The sequence below is a fragment of the Cucurbita pepo genome, chromosome 12, assembly GCF_057944985.1.
Source record: "Cucurbita pepo subsp. pepo isolate OVF chromosome 12, ASM5794498v1, whole genome shotgun sequence".
NCBI lineage: Eukaryota > Viridiplantae > Streptophyta > Magnoliopsida > Cucurbitales > Cucurbitaceae > Cucurbita > Cucurbita pepo.
In genome coordinates, this window is record NC_141809.1 from 12457070 (window position 1) to 12472941 (window position 15872).

The following is a 15872-nucleotide window of genomic DNA, read 5'->3' on the forward strand; positions in this document are numbered from 1 at the left end:
ATTGGGTTGGACTTTTTCGGTTGGGCTTTTCCAAATCCCGACGTCAGCCCAGTAATTAATCTGGGCTGAAGTAGCAAATTGGAATTGGGCTGGACTTTTTCGGTTCGGCTTTGCTAATACCCGGCCTCGGCCCAGTTATGAATATGGGCCGAATGAGCTAATTGTTGAATTGGGCTGGACCTTGAAAAATCCCCGGCGTCGGCCCAATTTTGAATATGGGCCGAATGAGCCAATTTTTGAATTGGGCTGGACTTTTGGTTGAGCTGTGCCAAATCCTCGGCGTTGGCCCTGTTATTAATCTGGGCCGAATTATTAAATTGTGCAATTAGGCTGGACTTTTTCGGTTGAGCCTTGAAAAATCCCCCATGTCGGCCCAGTTATTAATCTGGGCCGAAGTAGCAAATTGTGGAAATGGGCTGGACCTTTTTGATTGGGCCTTGCAAAATCCCCGGCGTCGGCCCAGTTATGAATCTATGCCGAATTAGCAAATTGTGGAAATGGGCTGGACCTTTTCGATTGGGCCTTGCAAAATCCCCGGCGTCGGCCCAGTTATGAATCTGGGCCGAATTAGCAAATTGTGGAATTGGGCTGGACCTTTTTGATTGGGCCTTGCAAAATCCCCGGCGTCGGCCCAGTTATGAATCTGGGCCGAGTTAGCAAATTATGGAATTGGGCTGGACCTTTTCAGTTGGGCCTTGCAAAAGCTCCGATGTCGGCCCAGTTATTTATCTGGGCCAAATTAGCAAATTGGGACTGGGCTGGACTTTTTCAGTTGGGCTTTGCCGAATCCCCGGCGTTGGCCCAGGTATTAATCTGGGCCGAATTCGCAAATTGTGGAATTGGCCTGGACTTTTTCATGTCATGCAGCTACAGAATTTCGTCTCTGATTCTTTTCCGGCTGGCTTCAGAGTAGTTTATCTCGATCCACTAGCATATCACCGGCGACGGTCAATCGATCTAGTTCGCGACTTGGCGGTCCGTATGATTCAAATGAAAATTTCTATATCGAGCTTTCAGGAATTTCCACAATGAGTGCAGGTACTCTACGAATCCCGATGGTTACAAACATAAGCATGTTTTCCTTTTTCTTTTCTTTTCTTTTTTGGTTGAACTTATGTTAATTGCGAGGAGAGGATTCGAATGGTTGAGGGAGTAGGATCTCGATTCTTGCTGTTAAATTCATAAGGTTCGGGTAAGTGACCGATTGTTCAAAGAGCTCGTGTTTTAGCCTTTTTTGGACCTCAAACTCGTTTGGAAAATGAAAAGATTTGCAGAATTTCACTTCTAAATAAGGAGTTTCTATCAATTGATTGAATCCTATGAATGGTTCTTCAGCAATTTGTGTGATGGGGAGCTTTCTATTGCATCCTTTTAATTCCGGTGTGGTTCTACCTATCAGATGGGTGGAACTTTGAACATTGAAACTTCGAAGTTAGGTGGGTTGATGGTGGTGTTTTACATGTCTATTAATAGAGCATATTCTTCAATGTAGAATGACTTGAATTACTTGATGACTATAGAGAATGCATTGAAAAAGAAGATGCATGTTCTTTCGCGTACCACCAATCCTGTAGAGAGTTGTCAGTTTCTTAAACATGTTCACCAGATTTTTAAGATGCTTATAAATGACTGGTAGCTATCATTCTTAATGGGGCTCTGAATAATTTCGATTTAGTTCTTGTTTCTTAGTATAGCTTTGTATCTCAGGCAGTGATTGCCATCATTTGCATCTAATATCTTACTGTAAGTTTTATGATCTGCAAAGGAACAAAGAGCTGGTTAAAATTGATTCTTACGTGCACATTACGTTTAGCTTTGTGAGTGATATGCATATTACTTGGAACGAGTGAACCCGGAAACACTAGTTAGCTTATCTTTGCGATATTCTTTCTTCTTTGAGTTTTAATGGATAGAATGGAGGTTGTCAATTAGAATGTGGTTTGGATTGTGTTTTACAATATATGAATCCTGAGAACCATTTCTTACACTGAAAATGGGGTAGACACTTTTGTTGAGGATATCAAATGACACTTTTGTTGAGGATTATTAAGAGTAGTCCCACATTGGCTAATTAAGAGGAAGATCATGAGTTTATAAGTAAATGACACTATCTCCATTGGTACGAGGCCTTTTGGGGAAACCAAAAGTGCTCAAAGTGGACAATATCGTACCATTGTGAAGATTTGTGATTCCTAACAACTGATTATTCTATTACCTAAATTTGTGTTCGGGGGAGGGACTGTACCAAGAAAAGTCATAATTAAAAGCTTAGAATGCTTTGGTGGTGCAAAAGAGGAGAACCGGTTTATACTTAAAAAGAACGTCACATAGAATGGTATGGTTTCTTTTTCAGCTAATTTGATTTCGTGAGATCTTTAGTGATCCTTTGCAGGTGGTTCATTTGGAGGGAATAGAGGATTGAGACCCGTACCCCCAGAGAAAGGAGTCTTCCCTTTGGATCATATGCACCTCTGCGACCAAGTATTTCCTTTTTGGAATATTTTTTCAAGGAATCTTTGTGTTCTTTTCTTGTTTCATGATGCATGAGCTTTATTGCAGGAGAAGAAAGAATACCTCAATTGTCTTAAAACCTCTGGTCACCAATCCGAAAAATGCAGGCACTTATCGAAAAAATACCTTGAATGTCGTATGGAAAAGTAAGATTCTTGACTTTTTATATCATCTTTTGTATAACAAAAGTAGCTTTGCTTTCTTATTTAAGATTCATAAACTTTTTGTTTGCGAGAACCTGGGTTGCTTATTATAATCGTATTAGTCATCCTTCATGGTGGTGCATGGTCAAGTATTTAAAAGTTTTTATCTTTTCAAAATAAATTATGCTAATAGTCCCTAGTAGAGGAATTAGGGTGGCCATCATAAACACAAAAATCAAGCTTTTCAGAGGCCTGCAGTTTCTAGAGCGTCAGCTGACCAAATTCCTAACTAAAAATGCCAACTTTCCCTTCTTTCTCTAGCTCGGTTATGTACCTACTAACTTCATATGCCCTGAAAACTTGGAATGGACCTTTCCTTTCTTTTCTAACCAATTCTACACCCTCCCTCGCTTTATAGTCCCTCAGGGTAAGTTCAACGTATTTAGGAAATTGCAAATGCTTTAGAACCAGTTGAAGTAATATTATGCCCATTGATTTCGGTTTATGATTTCAGTTTGAACTTGGGATACATTTCTTTTATTAAGCAAATGGGTTTGGAGACAATTTCTTTTATGATTTCGGTTTGAACTTAGGATACATTTGTCAAGTGCAAATGAGAAGGTAACTGGATTGGAATCAAGCTAATTCGACCTTTACTTTCTCGTCTATGATGGCTCTCTTCTTCCTCTTTGAGTTACAGTTCCACTATGTTTCATTTCTTTTCCTTCACTGCCACCTGAATTATTTTGAGTTACAATAATTGATTCTCAGAAAATTTGCACCGCTTTGTTTTGACTCCTAATCAAATGGTGGATTTGTTTCAACTTTATTTTAAGTAGCTCAACTGTATGAGTATTTCATGTCATTTCATTGGATTCTTGCAGGAATTTAATGGCAAAACAAGACATGACGGAACTGGGATTTGGGACTTCGAGCCAGGCCAGTCTCTCTGGTGATAAATTGGAATAAGTCTAAAATTGTTCGGCCACAGAACCGTTTACTCACTTGTTCAAGTTATATCATCAACCAACCCTTCTATAACACGCTTTGAAGGAAGGATATGTGATTTTTCTTAATGTATTGTCCTTCATAACAGTGCCTCTTTAACTCCTTGCGTACATCTCATATGTTCTTATCAATTTTTCAATATTGAGAGTAACTTTTCAACAGTTTTTTAAATTTGATTAGTGAACAAAGTTGCAGGTGGTTGCATTTCAACTATATTTGGCTCATTCCATGAGCAAAAACAGTGACTTAAATTACAACTAAATATTCATCTTCAAAACAATGGATCAGGAAAACTAAATGTTACCTCCTAACTGTCTTAAGCCTCCAAAGTGACAATATCATCAGATTCGTCTACCATCATCTCATTTCTGAAAAGGAGTTTCAAGTAGGGAAGAACCTTAGGTAGTACTAACAAATCTGCAACATTAACACTCATCAAGTCAAATGCAATGCAGGTTTTGTGCATGTGTCTCTCTTCGATCACTGGAATTTTAGGGTATCTTTGACTGAAGTGTGTAAGGACAATTCGATACGCTCCGGCCGAGTTCCCGATGTCTACAGCTTCCGAAGTTGTGCTGTGGTTTTTAGCCACGGCCTCATCCATCAAGCTGTCCTCAAAAGTGGCCTGTAACAAGACCATAAAAACTTGTTATAAGGTGTTATTCCGTCCTCTTACCATGTTCTTGCAGAAAGATTTGATAACAGCATCATATATCTGCTAGAATGAGGATGAAAAAGGAACAAATAGAAAGTAATTACTGTAAATATAGCAAAATTTCAATGCAGGTGTTCTAAAACTTGCCTCGTGTATAAGAACCGTCGCACCACGAGATGCTTCCATCAGCTCGGGACAGGGCCGAGTGTCACCCGAGTAAACAATCTTCCACCCAGGAATCACTTTTCCATCCAAGTTAACCCTTTCAGCCGCCTTTAAGATTACACCATAAGACTGTGGACAGTGCACAACTGGGAAGCTGATTAAAGCTTCCAGACCAGCTTCATTCAGAACTTTATTCATGTATTTAAGAAGTGGCATGGCTGCATTGATATCAATTGGACTACTAGGACCCTTCCGGTAGCTCTGCATACGAGATCCCCTAACGAATAAACTTGACACGGGTTTCTTGCCTCCATCTATGCTGTTTCCGTCTGTGGAACTGATGGGACCTTCTAAGGGTGAATTATCAATTTCTGTTGCAACTTTCTGAAAAGCTTCCAATGAAGCTTGTGTTGTGTACTTACAATCAAGGAACTGCATATCTAAATCTTCTAATATTTGGTATGCATCCAAATATCTCTTGAGCTGTCTTGGCCCGATTACTAGTACAGGTTCGTGGGGAACTTCCCGCAACAGATCCCTCCGTAAAGCTAGTATTCTGGTCAGTCCTGTGTGATGATCTGCATGGATGTGAGAAATCCAAATACATCTTAGGCCCCTCACAGCAGCATCAGCACCCTCAATTCCATATCTGTAAGTTAATTTGTAACAATGGCTACATGTTAGAAGGAACAGAAATTGAATTACGCGAAACGAACCTGAAGAAAGCGCAACGACAATTACCTTCTTTTAAGCTGACCCAACGTTCCTTCACCGCAATCTAGGAGCATACTTCCTTTCGAGAAAAGATTAATGTAAATAGAACTGACATTTCTGTACTTGGATGGCTGGGACGACCCTGTACCAAGAAGAACAATTTCCAAGTCATCTCTCCTAATATTTTCCAGACAACTTGGAACATTATTCTCATTGAGCCATGGCTCTTCAACCATTGTATGGGAATCTTCAACATGAATATTCGCATTTGTTCCAGCAGAACCACTCCAAAGCTGACTAACATGATGAACAGCATCCAAAATTTCTGGTATGTCAGAATGCAGCCCATTAATAACCTCTGACAGAGATTCCTGACTAGGAATACTAGATCGATCGAATCCAAGTTGCGCATAGGGGCGCAAAGTAAACTGTTTCACAATCAACATTAATGTTAAAGAAGTCGTATGACTAAGCCGAAAACTTGTCGTCCAACATTCAGACACAGCACACCAGAATCACTATGCATAACGAGTTGATGGAGGACAAGAAAAAAAGGATAGCGGCGCAAAGTAAACTGTTTCACAATCAACATTAATGTTAAAGAAGTTGTATCACTAAGTCGAAAATCTTGTCGTCCAACATTCAGACATACAGCACACCAGAATCACCATGCATAAAGAGTGGATGAAGGACAAGAAACAAAGGATAAGTCCATGGACGGCAAGCATATCTCATATGTCAACCTAAAGAACAACTGTGGTTTCTTATCAAATTGTCCTTTTACCACTTAACAGACCTTCTGAATTGTCGATGCATACTATATAAATATGCTAACAAACACCCAATGAAAAAAAATTCTCTATCACTGGTCTACTAACTTGATGTAATACATAGTGTTTCGTTCTACTACTGCTACAGTGTCAGTGTGATGGGACCTTGACTACAAGCACACATGTTTAGAGTTAAAAATAACCAAAAAATCAACAGCAGTTTCACAGATGTACCATGCTAATCTTCAGTCAATAGTAAACACAACACACTTAGTTAATCCATCGTCTCATACCTTAAGAAGATTTTCAGCTAATGTGCTTTTGTAATGATCTGAAACTTCGATCTGGTGAAGGAAGGTCAATGGCGAAGTTAGTTTACAGCTAGAGAAACTCTAAAACGACCAAAGACATTGTGACAAACCTCAGTTGAAGCACAGGAATCTGATCCTGGGAAAGTAAGCTGCTGAGGGGACGAAAAGCCTGGGGCTGGAAATAACTGAGGGCACAAATGATTAAGCCTTGCAGCAATTTTTGCGCTGGATTTTAGAATTGGAACTGAAACGTTCTTCCTGCAGAAAAATCATGTGAAACTGGGAATTTTCTACATCTGCAAGCAAGAGCTGCAGACCCATGTTAGGAGAAAAGAGACTCACCTATCGTGCCCGGCCATGATGTGCTGAGATGACCCAAATCTTTTCACCCATTTCTGGTAATTAGGACTACCAAGGATGGATGTAGGACTTAGATGAATAACACATGTTACCACCTTACCAGTTTCGGTCTGATCGCTCAAGTCTTCATAATAAGTTTTCAGAGATTGCAAGGACATTAACTCTAACACATGAGCTTCTGTTGGACAATCAACAAGTAACACAACTGGACCAGGAACTGAGGGGCCAAGGACATCACTTGGATGAACCTAAGTCAATTGAAACCAATGGATTAATACACAGCATTTGATACGTTATAGCAGTAAAGGGGCATAGCTACTAATCCTACCATGATCTTTTGGCGATCTGACATCACTGAATTTCCAAGTTGTAATTCGCGATATTTTGGCCCAGGTTTAAGACCAAAAGAAGCTGCTTTTGATGGATCAAACTTCCCCTTAATTTCAGGAAGTTCACATACATACACTACAGACATGTCACCTGGCTTTACTGCAGATGAAGATTTGCTTGTTGAACTTCTAGCTTCAGAATCATGGTTTCTTCTCTCTTCTTGACTCCTGTTCGATTGGCCCATGTCATCCTCACTGAAGGGCTGGAACCCTCTATTTGAACTTGGATGTACCAAAATTGCTGATATCTTGACCACCTCATCGTCAACAAGGACAATGGGATCACAAAACTTACTCAATTCATGGGCTGCATCTACGTCAGAACTAAGTGCAGGTCCAAAGCTCCGTGTGTGAACCATGGCAGCATTTGGTATGAAAGACTTCATTGCATCGACTAAATACTTCAAATCAGAAGGACCCCAGACATTGACCTTCATATGAGTAGCAACTACAGTATAAGTTAGAACAAACAAAACAGCTTGTTCATTTAAAATTATTTAGACTAGAATATTTTGATAGTGTATTAAGTAAATCTTATACTCACAGACATTCCGGCTTCTCCAATGCCAGCTAGAGTCAGCAGCAATCCTGCAAGTTAAATTATAAAGCTTAGGCTGTCTAACTCATATATGCAAGGAATGGAAATGTCTCAAATTCAAACTTAGTAATGTGAACTTCAATCGTAAATAATCCAATAGAATCACAAGAGCTATTCGAAAAAAGTCCAACATCATAACCATATCCAATCAACCAAGAGACGTACCAGGAAGTCCACCAGCAGTCTCTGAACAGACGCGGGAAAGGAATATGTGATCTATCTAGAGGAAGAGCAGATAAATTACCAAGGTTCAGAATCAGTTAGAGAAGAGTAAACCTGAAATTCAAGAGAAAGGATAAACCTTTTAGAATAGAATACCTTCGATAACTTAATCTTATGTTCCGTGCAGAATCGTTGCAACCCCTGTAGTGTCAATGACATAGAATGTTTTAACAGTTCAACAGGAAGTCTCAAAATACATAGTACCCAATGATGTAAAATGAATAACCATAAAACTATAACCATTTAGCTAACATAGACAGGAAGAGGTAGGAATCAACTTTTTTAGGTCTAGCTTCAAATCGGCACCTTCGGTTCCCGTAACCAAGTTTTTCTTTCTCACTCATGACTTTCACAAGTCCCCCCGTTATGTACTTTTTCTTCATTGTGAGGCAAAGGGCGCCTTCTACTTCTACTTCTAACTAAAGGCGAACAGCCAGCATTGCAAGAAAATAGAGAGAAAGGGCGAAGTCAGGCTGAGGGAGGAGAAGAAAGGGTGTACCCAATAGAGACAATAGATCTCTGGAGTCAAATACAAACGTAATGTAAGCGTGACTACTGTAACTTTGATGAGAATAATCTCATGAACATCATTCAAATCGTTTAACGATCAGGAAAAACTAAAGAAGGCAGTGAAGGAGTTCAATGTTTAGCAGACGTGACAAGTTTGAAGTTAGAACACGGTATGAAAAGCATCAGTTCTCTGAAAAAATACGAAGAAAACTTGGGTAGATAAATTAACAGACCCTAGTTACCTCTCCAGCATTAAAAATAAATCTCTGTTTATCGAAGAAAAGCAAGACCGAAGGCGACGTATCTTGAGTGTCCATTCCAGTTCCTAGTATCTACACAAGAATAAGGTATCAAATAAGATTCAAATGGAACTTCAATGAACTGTTAAAATGAAACCCAATTCAAAAACCAAAACCAATAACTCAAAAAAAAAAAAAAAAAAGAAAAAAAAAAAAAAAAGCAAACCAAATTCAACCTGGACATAAGCAATCGTATTAACCGGGTTCAACCTCCTAACTTTAAGCTGGAGATTCTTCTTGGCCAAATCACCTTTATCTCTGCCCTCGGCCCTCCTCTTGTTAAACCCAAAAGACGCAGCCTCAGCCTCCTCCATAGCCACCGATTTCTCTTTCCCTTTGCTCTCTCTCAAACTACTATTGTTTCTCCGATTGAAACTTTGCGAAGGGGGGGCACCGCTGCGGCGGCGTTTTGGGGAGGAAGCGGCGAGAACGGTGAAGATAGAACGGGATTTGGGAGAGCAGAAGGAAGGGAATTTCGAAGGAGAGAGAGCGGGGAAAGAAGAGAGGAAGAGGAAGCGAAGAGTTGAAAGGTGCGGCAATGGCATTGTGTAATCTCAGGGCCTTATTTACAGGGTGGGAATCATTGAGAGAGGTTTAAGCAGGATTCTAGGAGAAGGGAGGAGAGATATGTACGGATCCGTCGGCCCCATTATCAACTCCATGTGAAGGCCCACTAATTAGGGTTTTAGGTCATTCGTAAAGCCCACTAATTTTAATTATCTCATCTTAAACTTTTTTTTTTATAGCTAATATTATAATTCGACTAAAGGTTGTATAGTTGCTTAATATATGAGTTATGATGTGTTGTGGAACATGTGTTTATAACATATGATAATATTTCGTAATTAACACCGTAACCATCTTCGTGATGATACTAATCGGTGGTGACTGCACGTTGATTATTCACGTTCACGACCATAGTCACCTTTAGATGGTGACAACTAATTGGTATTTATGATCACTACCGTAGTCACCTTCAAGGGGTGATAACTAATTAGTGGTGGTTGGACGTTGATTATTTGCAATCACCACCATATCCACCTTTAGGTGGGGATAACTAATTGACGTCAATGGCACGTTTGTTGTTCATAATTATTACTATGGTCACTATAGGGTGATGTAAAACGTATTTGTGGAAAAGTTACCTATAGTATGTATGAGTTAGCTATCCATTAAGGTCTCTTGATTTCATTTGATCAGTCGTACAATAGAAACATAACGGTGTGGATTCCAATATTGAGTTGTATGAGCCTTATGTGAGTTCCCCAATTTCGATGACCACGAGGATGATGGATTTGACGTTCTCTGACATTCGAAATTTCTGTTAAATTAATAAAAATACTCATAACTTTGTCAGAAAAGAAGTATTGAAGAAGAACCAAGTTGAAATAACTACATAGCTAAATTCTACAAACAGAAGAAATCCTAATAACTTGAAGATTCTGCTTGGAGCTTAGTTTACAGGTAATGATCACTCAACTTGCATTTGTTCATCAGGGAAAGGAATGGAAGCGCAGCAATGGTAGTATCCGTTTTCATCAAATGCATATCTTTGAGAGAGATGAGCTTCCCGGATATGATACACACCCCACTCCTCTGACCCATACTGCTTGAAAATTTCACGAGTGTCGAACGAATCGAACTTCTTTTTCCTTTTATTTCTGAAGCATCGCGGTGTCGTAACATCAACCGCGACAGAGAGAAATCAAACAATTCAGGATTCTAAACAGAGATTTGCACATGGAAGGAACTAGAGAGAAGAGTTGAATGAAATAGTGTACCTTTTCCTATGTCTTGCATTCATAACAGTAGCGTGCAACTGAATATTGAGAATGAGGAAAAAAGAACTCTTGTAAGTAAAGGTACATCAGAAGATCACATTGTTGGATCGAATTAAATTGCGAAGTAACGAACAAAACATTTTGATATTTGAATTTTGACTTGGAATAAAGAGGATTAGAAGTTGTTAGCGTACCTTTAACTTCTGTTTTGCATCTTTCTCCAGAACAAGTCCAGCTTCAGCAAACGCATCGACAATGACTTCTAAAAACGCTCAAGAAACTCAAAGGTAAATTTCTTTTAATTACTTTTAAAAACTGGAACGAAAAGGAATCAGCGGGAATCATTTTCATACATAAGATAATCTTTTAGATGAAACTATAAAATGGATACGACAGGCACGTAACAGTCTTCCTTCATCGTCAAGTTCTTCCACGGGAGCATAGAGAACACGAGCTTTGGCCAAAGAACCTCTCATACAATCCTGATATGACACAATCATTATTGGGAGTCAAATATTTGGAACTTCCATACTGTAGAAACACAATTTTCCTTTTTAAACAAAACTACGTAGAGGGGTGGTGCTTTGATGGACAGTCAGCTACGTTGATACAATGAAAAAATGCAAGTCGCCTAGAACATTTCTTAATCAAGAAACTAATGTCATATTTAAATATTACAATTAGGTGACACCAAGGAGATTTGAGTTCAAAACTACAAGCCTTGTACACATAACGACTACATCCAGGTCTTACTCAGACATCAATACTACACGTTATCAACTAAACTTCAGGAAACTTTCAAAAGATGCATACAGATTAGTTTGCCAAAATAACGCGAAGTATGGAGATAAATTATTAATTGTCATCATTAATTACACCACTTTCTTTATCTAGTAACTTGTTGCTACAAGATTCTAACAAAAATATAGATATTTCTAATCAGTTTGAAAGATGAATTGATCCTGAGTAGACGGCAGTTATGATTGAACTAGTACTTACATGGGAAGTGGTGTCTCTCAATAATCAATAAAAAATCACAAAAGATTTGATGGTTGAATTTAAGAGAACTCACCAATCCCTTGAGCTTAACTAGTACTGGCCTATTATCCAAGGCATCCATTATTTTAGTGGAGATACCCTGAAAGAAAAGATGTGTCATCACATTTATGCTGCACAAATGTCTAGCTAGTAAGTATAAATATCCAGCTAGTAAGTTTAATCACCCTCAAAACTTCAGAAGCAGCATCTACCCGCTCCTTGTTCCACAACTTCAACATAAGTACCGTCAGGTGAAATGTTTTAGGTTTTATAAATACTGATTTGTCAATTCCCAAGTCTGTCAAGAGAAATGTAAATCAGAAAAGTTCTTAGAAGAAAAATGAGATTAGCACTTTCCTAAAAGAATTAAAAAAGAAGAAAAAAGAAACCAAAACAAAACATACAGTTGACCATGTGTTAAACACAAGAGGTGAGTTGACATCTGCAAGCCAGGATCTCTTTACGGAATAATAGATTCGATGTGGAAAGAATGAATAAAGATGGAAATATACTCACTGTCATGTTTAAAAATTGGGCAGTTCCTATAGATCTATGTGAAATACATGTTTTTGGACCTTTACTATGTTCAGTAGTTATCATACCAGATGGTGTATTAGTCTTTGAAGCTTTAGGAGGATAACTGACGACAGGTATATTTATGTTCACTTTGACATGCTCCTGTTTATCATCCACTTTAAGTTCAACTGCAACATCTGGTTCTTTAACAGTATCTTGAACCTCAACTTCATTGTCTGTATTATCTTCATTAGTATCGCTGTCCTCCGCCTCATCTAAACAAGACTCAGAACTTCCTAGTATAGAGTTCTGGAAATTAATAAGCTTCTCGACTAATTCAGGGTGTATAGCCAGAGGGAGGGACACAAAATGCGAGTAATCAAGACTCGGGCTTTTAATTGCCTGCATTTCAATGTAACAAAAAAATGATCAACTGTGCATTCTACAATACTAGTAAAAAGAAGAAAAGGAAAAGTTCGAGAACAATGTCCCAAGATCTGTAGATTCATCAGAACCACAAAAGAAGAAATATTACAGAAAGAAAATGCTTTAAGAAAACAAGAACAAGGGAAAAAAAAAAAGGAAAAAGAAAATGGACTCTCATCGAACCAACACCAGAGCCTCCTGCTGTGAAAATTGCTAATGAATCTTCAGTGGCAGGAAAGTTATTCAAGGCAATTAATTTGTTGGTAAATGAACTGTTTGTGCATGCCAAGAGCGTTAACGAACCTCATGATGTGAAGAATTGCCTCCCTTCGGTGAATGAGAAGACTTCGAAGGTTGCTGATGATGCAGCTTCCGTATTTAATCACACTGGTAATGGTTAGGCTTTCAAACGGTTTCTTTGGTTTTTATTGTGGAAAGAGGAGTTTCCTTGTAACATCAAGTGGAATGCAGAACCTTGTTGTTTCCTCAATGGAACTCTGGTTTTTTCTCTCAAGAAGATTTTCTGAATTATCTCAAAGATTATTGTTCTTCAGCTCCCTTTCAGATTATCTTTGCCATCAAAATCAGTTTTTTTATGGGTTTATGTAGTCAAAGCTTTTTGGTTATTTGGTCAGAGCATTTTCTATGATTTTCGAGAGCAATCTTTCTCTTTGGCTGGTTCGCTTTGATTCAGCTAGTCCTAAAGCTTCTGCACGGTGTTCTTTACCCAATCATTTTATTGGTTTCCCTCCTCAAGACATTTGTTTAATTTGGATTGCGTTTATATTTTCTAGGTAATTCTATTTTGTTTTTACATTCACTCATTTTTTAAATTTGAGTCATTTTAGCGTGATTCTCTTTCCATTTTTTCAGTGAAAAGCTTCATCTTTTGGTTAAAAAAAACACCATTAACATCAACTCATATAAAAAGGTCAGAAAATGAAGTATAAAATTGGAACAACTGAGCATAATATATTTTCTAAAACAAACATAAAAGTGGACAACTTGCCTCGTCAATTATTGATTGTATTTTTTCTGAAGCTTTGGTTACACTATCAACTGAATTACCTTCAATAACTGTAATAATTAATAAAACAGAGTTTATTCAAAAGATCAATATCAGATATCTATTCAAGATAGAATAACAAAACTATATATATGACAAGATTTTTAATTTAGCCTTGTTGGGACAGAGAAAATTGAACTTTAAAACAACTAAATTGAGCAATTTGATCAGAAAAGCCCTCCACGAGAGAATTAAAAAGCACAGTTTGTATTTTAAAAAAGAAAGCGGAACTAAAAATAAACTAGATGTTATTTTTTGTAATTAAGCTAAATGAAATGTACCAAATTCTGAAATCTTACCAACAAATTCTTCCTTCTTAGATGATGGAATCACAATCTTGACTCCCATCTCTTCTTCAATTTTTTCCTGTGTAGATCCACTGTGGAACAATAGATGGAAAATCAATTGAGAACCCTGACCATAAATTACGACCAAATATTGAGAAATGAAATTTACCCTTTCCCTCTGACAAATCGAATTAGAGAGCTCCCTACCTGCATATTAAACATAAAAAGACTAAATTGAAGAGTAAACTCAAGAAATTGATCTGATGAAGATACTTAGCATATGCTCACTTACATCCAGTTTCACTGAAAACTTCTCACCGGAAGGCGCAGATTGACCCTCCAAGTTTGTGTCTTCACCCTTATTTGGAAACGCACTTGAACCAACACTTAGGTCAGTCACCACATTAATTTCTTCAGCCACCTCTACGACATTTTGAGCACTAACAGTACTGGTATGAATTTCTTGAACTTGACTTCCATCCTCTGACTCAACTCTATCATTCTTAACCAGCAAATCTACATCAAGAACGATTATCACCCACCAAAATTGAGGTTGTAAAAGTTGGTTACTTCAGTTTAAGAAAATTAGGTCCTCCACATACATAATTAATTCAACCGTCTAATGTGCAGCATCGATCATCATAAAATACTTAATCCAGTTGGGAGATATTCACTATTATACTTAAGATGGACAACAAAACCCATGCCTTTGCTGTAAACAAATAGCTTAAATTTGGTAACTATAGAAGCCCGCTAACTCGTTGGATGTCCCAAAGTTAAGAGCTACGACTTATATGCTTTTGTAATATAAATCCAACCTACCCTCAGAAGGGCTGGCCTGAGTACACACTGGTCTCCATGCTTGAGTGATTGTTTTGCGCTTTTTCTTCTGGTCAGCAACCCTCCGGAATTCTTTTTTACTAGCCATATTCGCATTTAGGCTCCAACCATTATAAGTATACAGTCCCTGACACATTGGAATGGAAGTCAGTTCTAGAACGACATAAGGAGTAGAAGCTATTCCACTACCAGTTTATTAGGAAGAACATCGTTTCAATATGTGCACATTCCATCAATAGTTGTCTAATCCGATTAAAACGCCATTCAACTCTAAAACTTGAGCTGATGTGATAAGGTATATCTAATCATTTTCATATTCTCTAACACTCACCTCACTTGTGAGCCAGTTAGTAAGTGACTATCAATATTAATTGGGAAGTGAATGACAATACAAGAATTTGGACATAACCATCTTTCTTTGATAACATATTAAATCATCACTAAACCCAAAACACAAAATTGATAACTTATGGTCTATTCAATCATTACTTTTTTTCCCATGCTTCGATGAAACAGAAAATCAATACAACTTCAATTAACAGTTAACATAATGATCTCCAGAATGGATTACCGCCTGCTGTGGGACAAATGGACTTGTATATTTCAGGAAGCGTTCGACTCTACAAAAACAGCACAGCAGATTAAACTTAGTTATATAACGAATCTCTCAAAGACTGAACGAAAAGTTTCATCCATTGATCGAGTTTAGATGTTTCTGATTAACTAAAATTTGTCAAATATAGTCGATCAACACTTCCTATCAATCGATTGAGATTTAACTATTTGATTGGGCAGAGTTCCACTGAATTATAGATTATTTTCTGTTTCAATAGATGAAAATGAAGGCAAAAATCGGGCATTGTTAGACAAGCAGCAAGTTAAGAAATCTGTAGAATTACAAAATTTGAACTATAGATTAAGGACGGCAAGGATTTCTAGCATGCTTGTAAGACATTTCTCTGAATCCAAACAGAGTTTTTCTGAATCATACCTGAAAAGAGACCTGCAAACTATCATTCGCAACCCCTGCCTTGTCGAACGCAACTGCAGAGAGCATTCAGCACAGTGGACGATAAAGGAATTCGCACGCAGTGGGTACTTTTACATAAATAACCTTCTCTTTTCTTTTTATTTACTTTTTACTTTTTTGGTAATAATTGGACGCATCGGTTTATATTTGAGAAAACCGGAAATCTTCGGCTTGGCTCGGTTTTTTTAGTTTTGAAAAACCAACAAAAACCGAACCGAAGTTATATATACCCT

General features: G+C 37.9%; 3 protein-coding genes across 4 annotated transcripts; 1 reads left to right on the forward strand and 2 right to left on the reverse strand.

Annotated features, from left to right (window-relative positions):
- The first annotated feature begins 859 nt into the window (after nt 1–859).
- Nucleotides 860–3833, forward strand: LOC111807682 (uncharacterized). The gene is made up of 4 exons (XM_023693508.2): nt 860–1038; nt 2393–2481; nt 2560–2657; nt 3539–3833. Exons 1-4 carry the CDS (start codon nt 1029–1031, stop codon nt 3621–3623), a joined length of 282 nt encoding a protein of 93 aa, XP_023549276.2. The 5' UTR covers nt 860–1028; the 3' UTR covers nt 3624–3833.
- Nucleotides 3834–3858: 25 nt separating this feature from the next.
- LOC111807683 (tRNase Z TRZ3, mitochondrial) lies at nt 3859–9283 on the reverse strand. Its single transcript, XM_087128974.1, has 12 exons — nt 8832–9283; nt 8599–8688; nt 7943–7987; nt 7790–7844; nt 7571–7614; nt 6966–7457; nt 6620–6885; nt 6388–6535; nt 6260–6310; nt 5224–5624; nt 4465–5131; nt 3859–4287 (listed from the first exon to the last, which is right to left on the reverse strand). Exons 1-12 carry the CDS (start codon nt 9198–9200, stop codon nt 3979–3981), a joined length of 2937 nt encoding a protein of 978 aa, XP_086985100.1. The 5' UTR covers nt 9201–9283; the 3' UTR covers nt 3859–3978.
- Nucleotides 9284–9966: 683 nt separating this feature from the next.
- On the reverse strand, nt 9967–15735 carry LOC111807679 (uncharacterized). Of its 2 annotated transcripts, XM_023693502.2 has the most exons (14): nt 15601–15730; nt 15181–15229; nt 14592–14736; nt 14062–14285; nt 13939–13976; nt 13782–13861; nt 13426–13493; nt 12077–12392; nt 11660–11772; nt 11509–11574; nt 10828–10918; nt 10631–10698; nt 10437–10474; nt 9967–10316 (listed from the first exon to the last, which is right to left on the reverse strand). In XM_023693502.2, the coding sequence occupies exons 1-14, from the start codon at nt 15624–15626 to the stop codon at nt 10127–10129; spliced, it is 1512 nt and encodes a 503-aa protein (XP_023549270.2). In that variant the 5' UTR covers nt 15627–15730; the 3' UTR covers nt 9967–10126. The 2 variants fall into 2 exon arrangements, with proteins under 2 accessions (XP_023549270.2, XP_023549271.2); XM_023693503.2 differs by lacking the exon at nt 15181–15229 and having other exon boundaries at nt 15601–15735.
- Between the last annotated feature and the right edge of the window lie 137 nt (nt 15736–15872).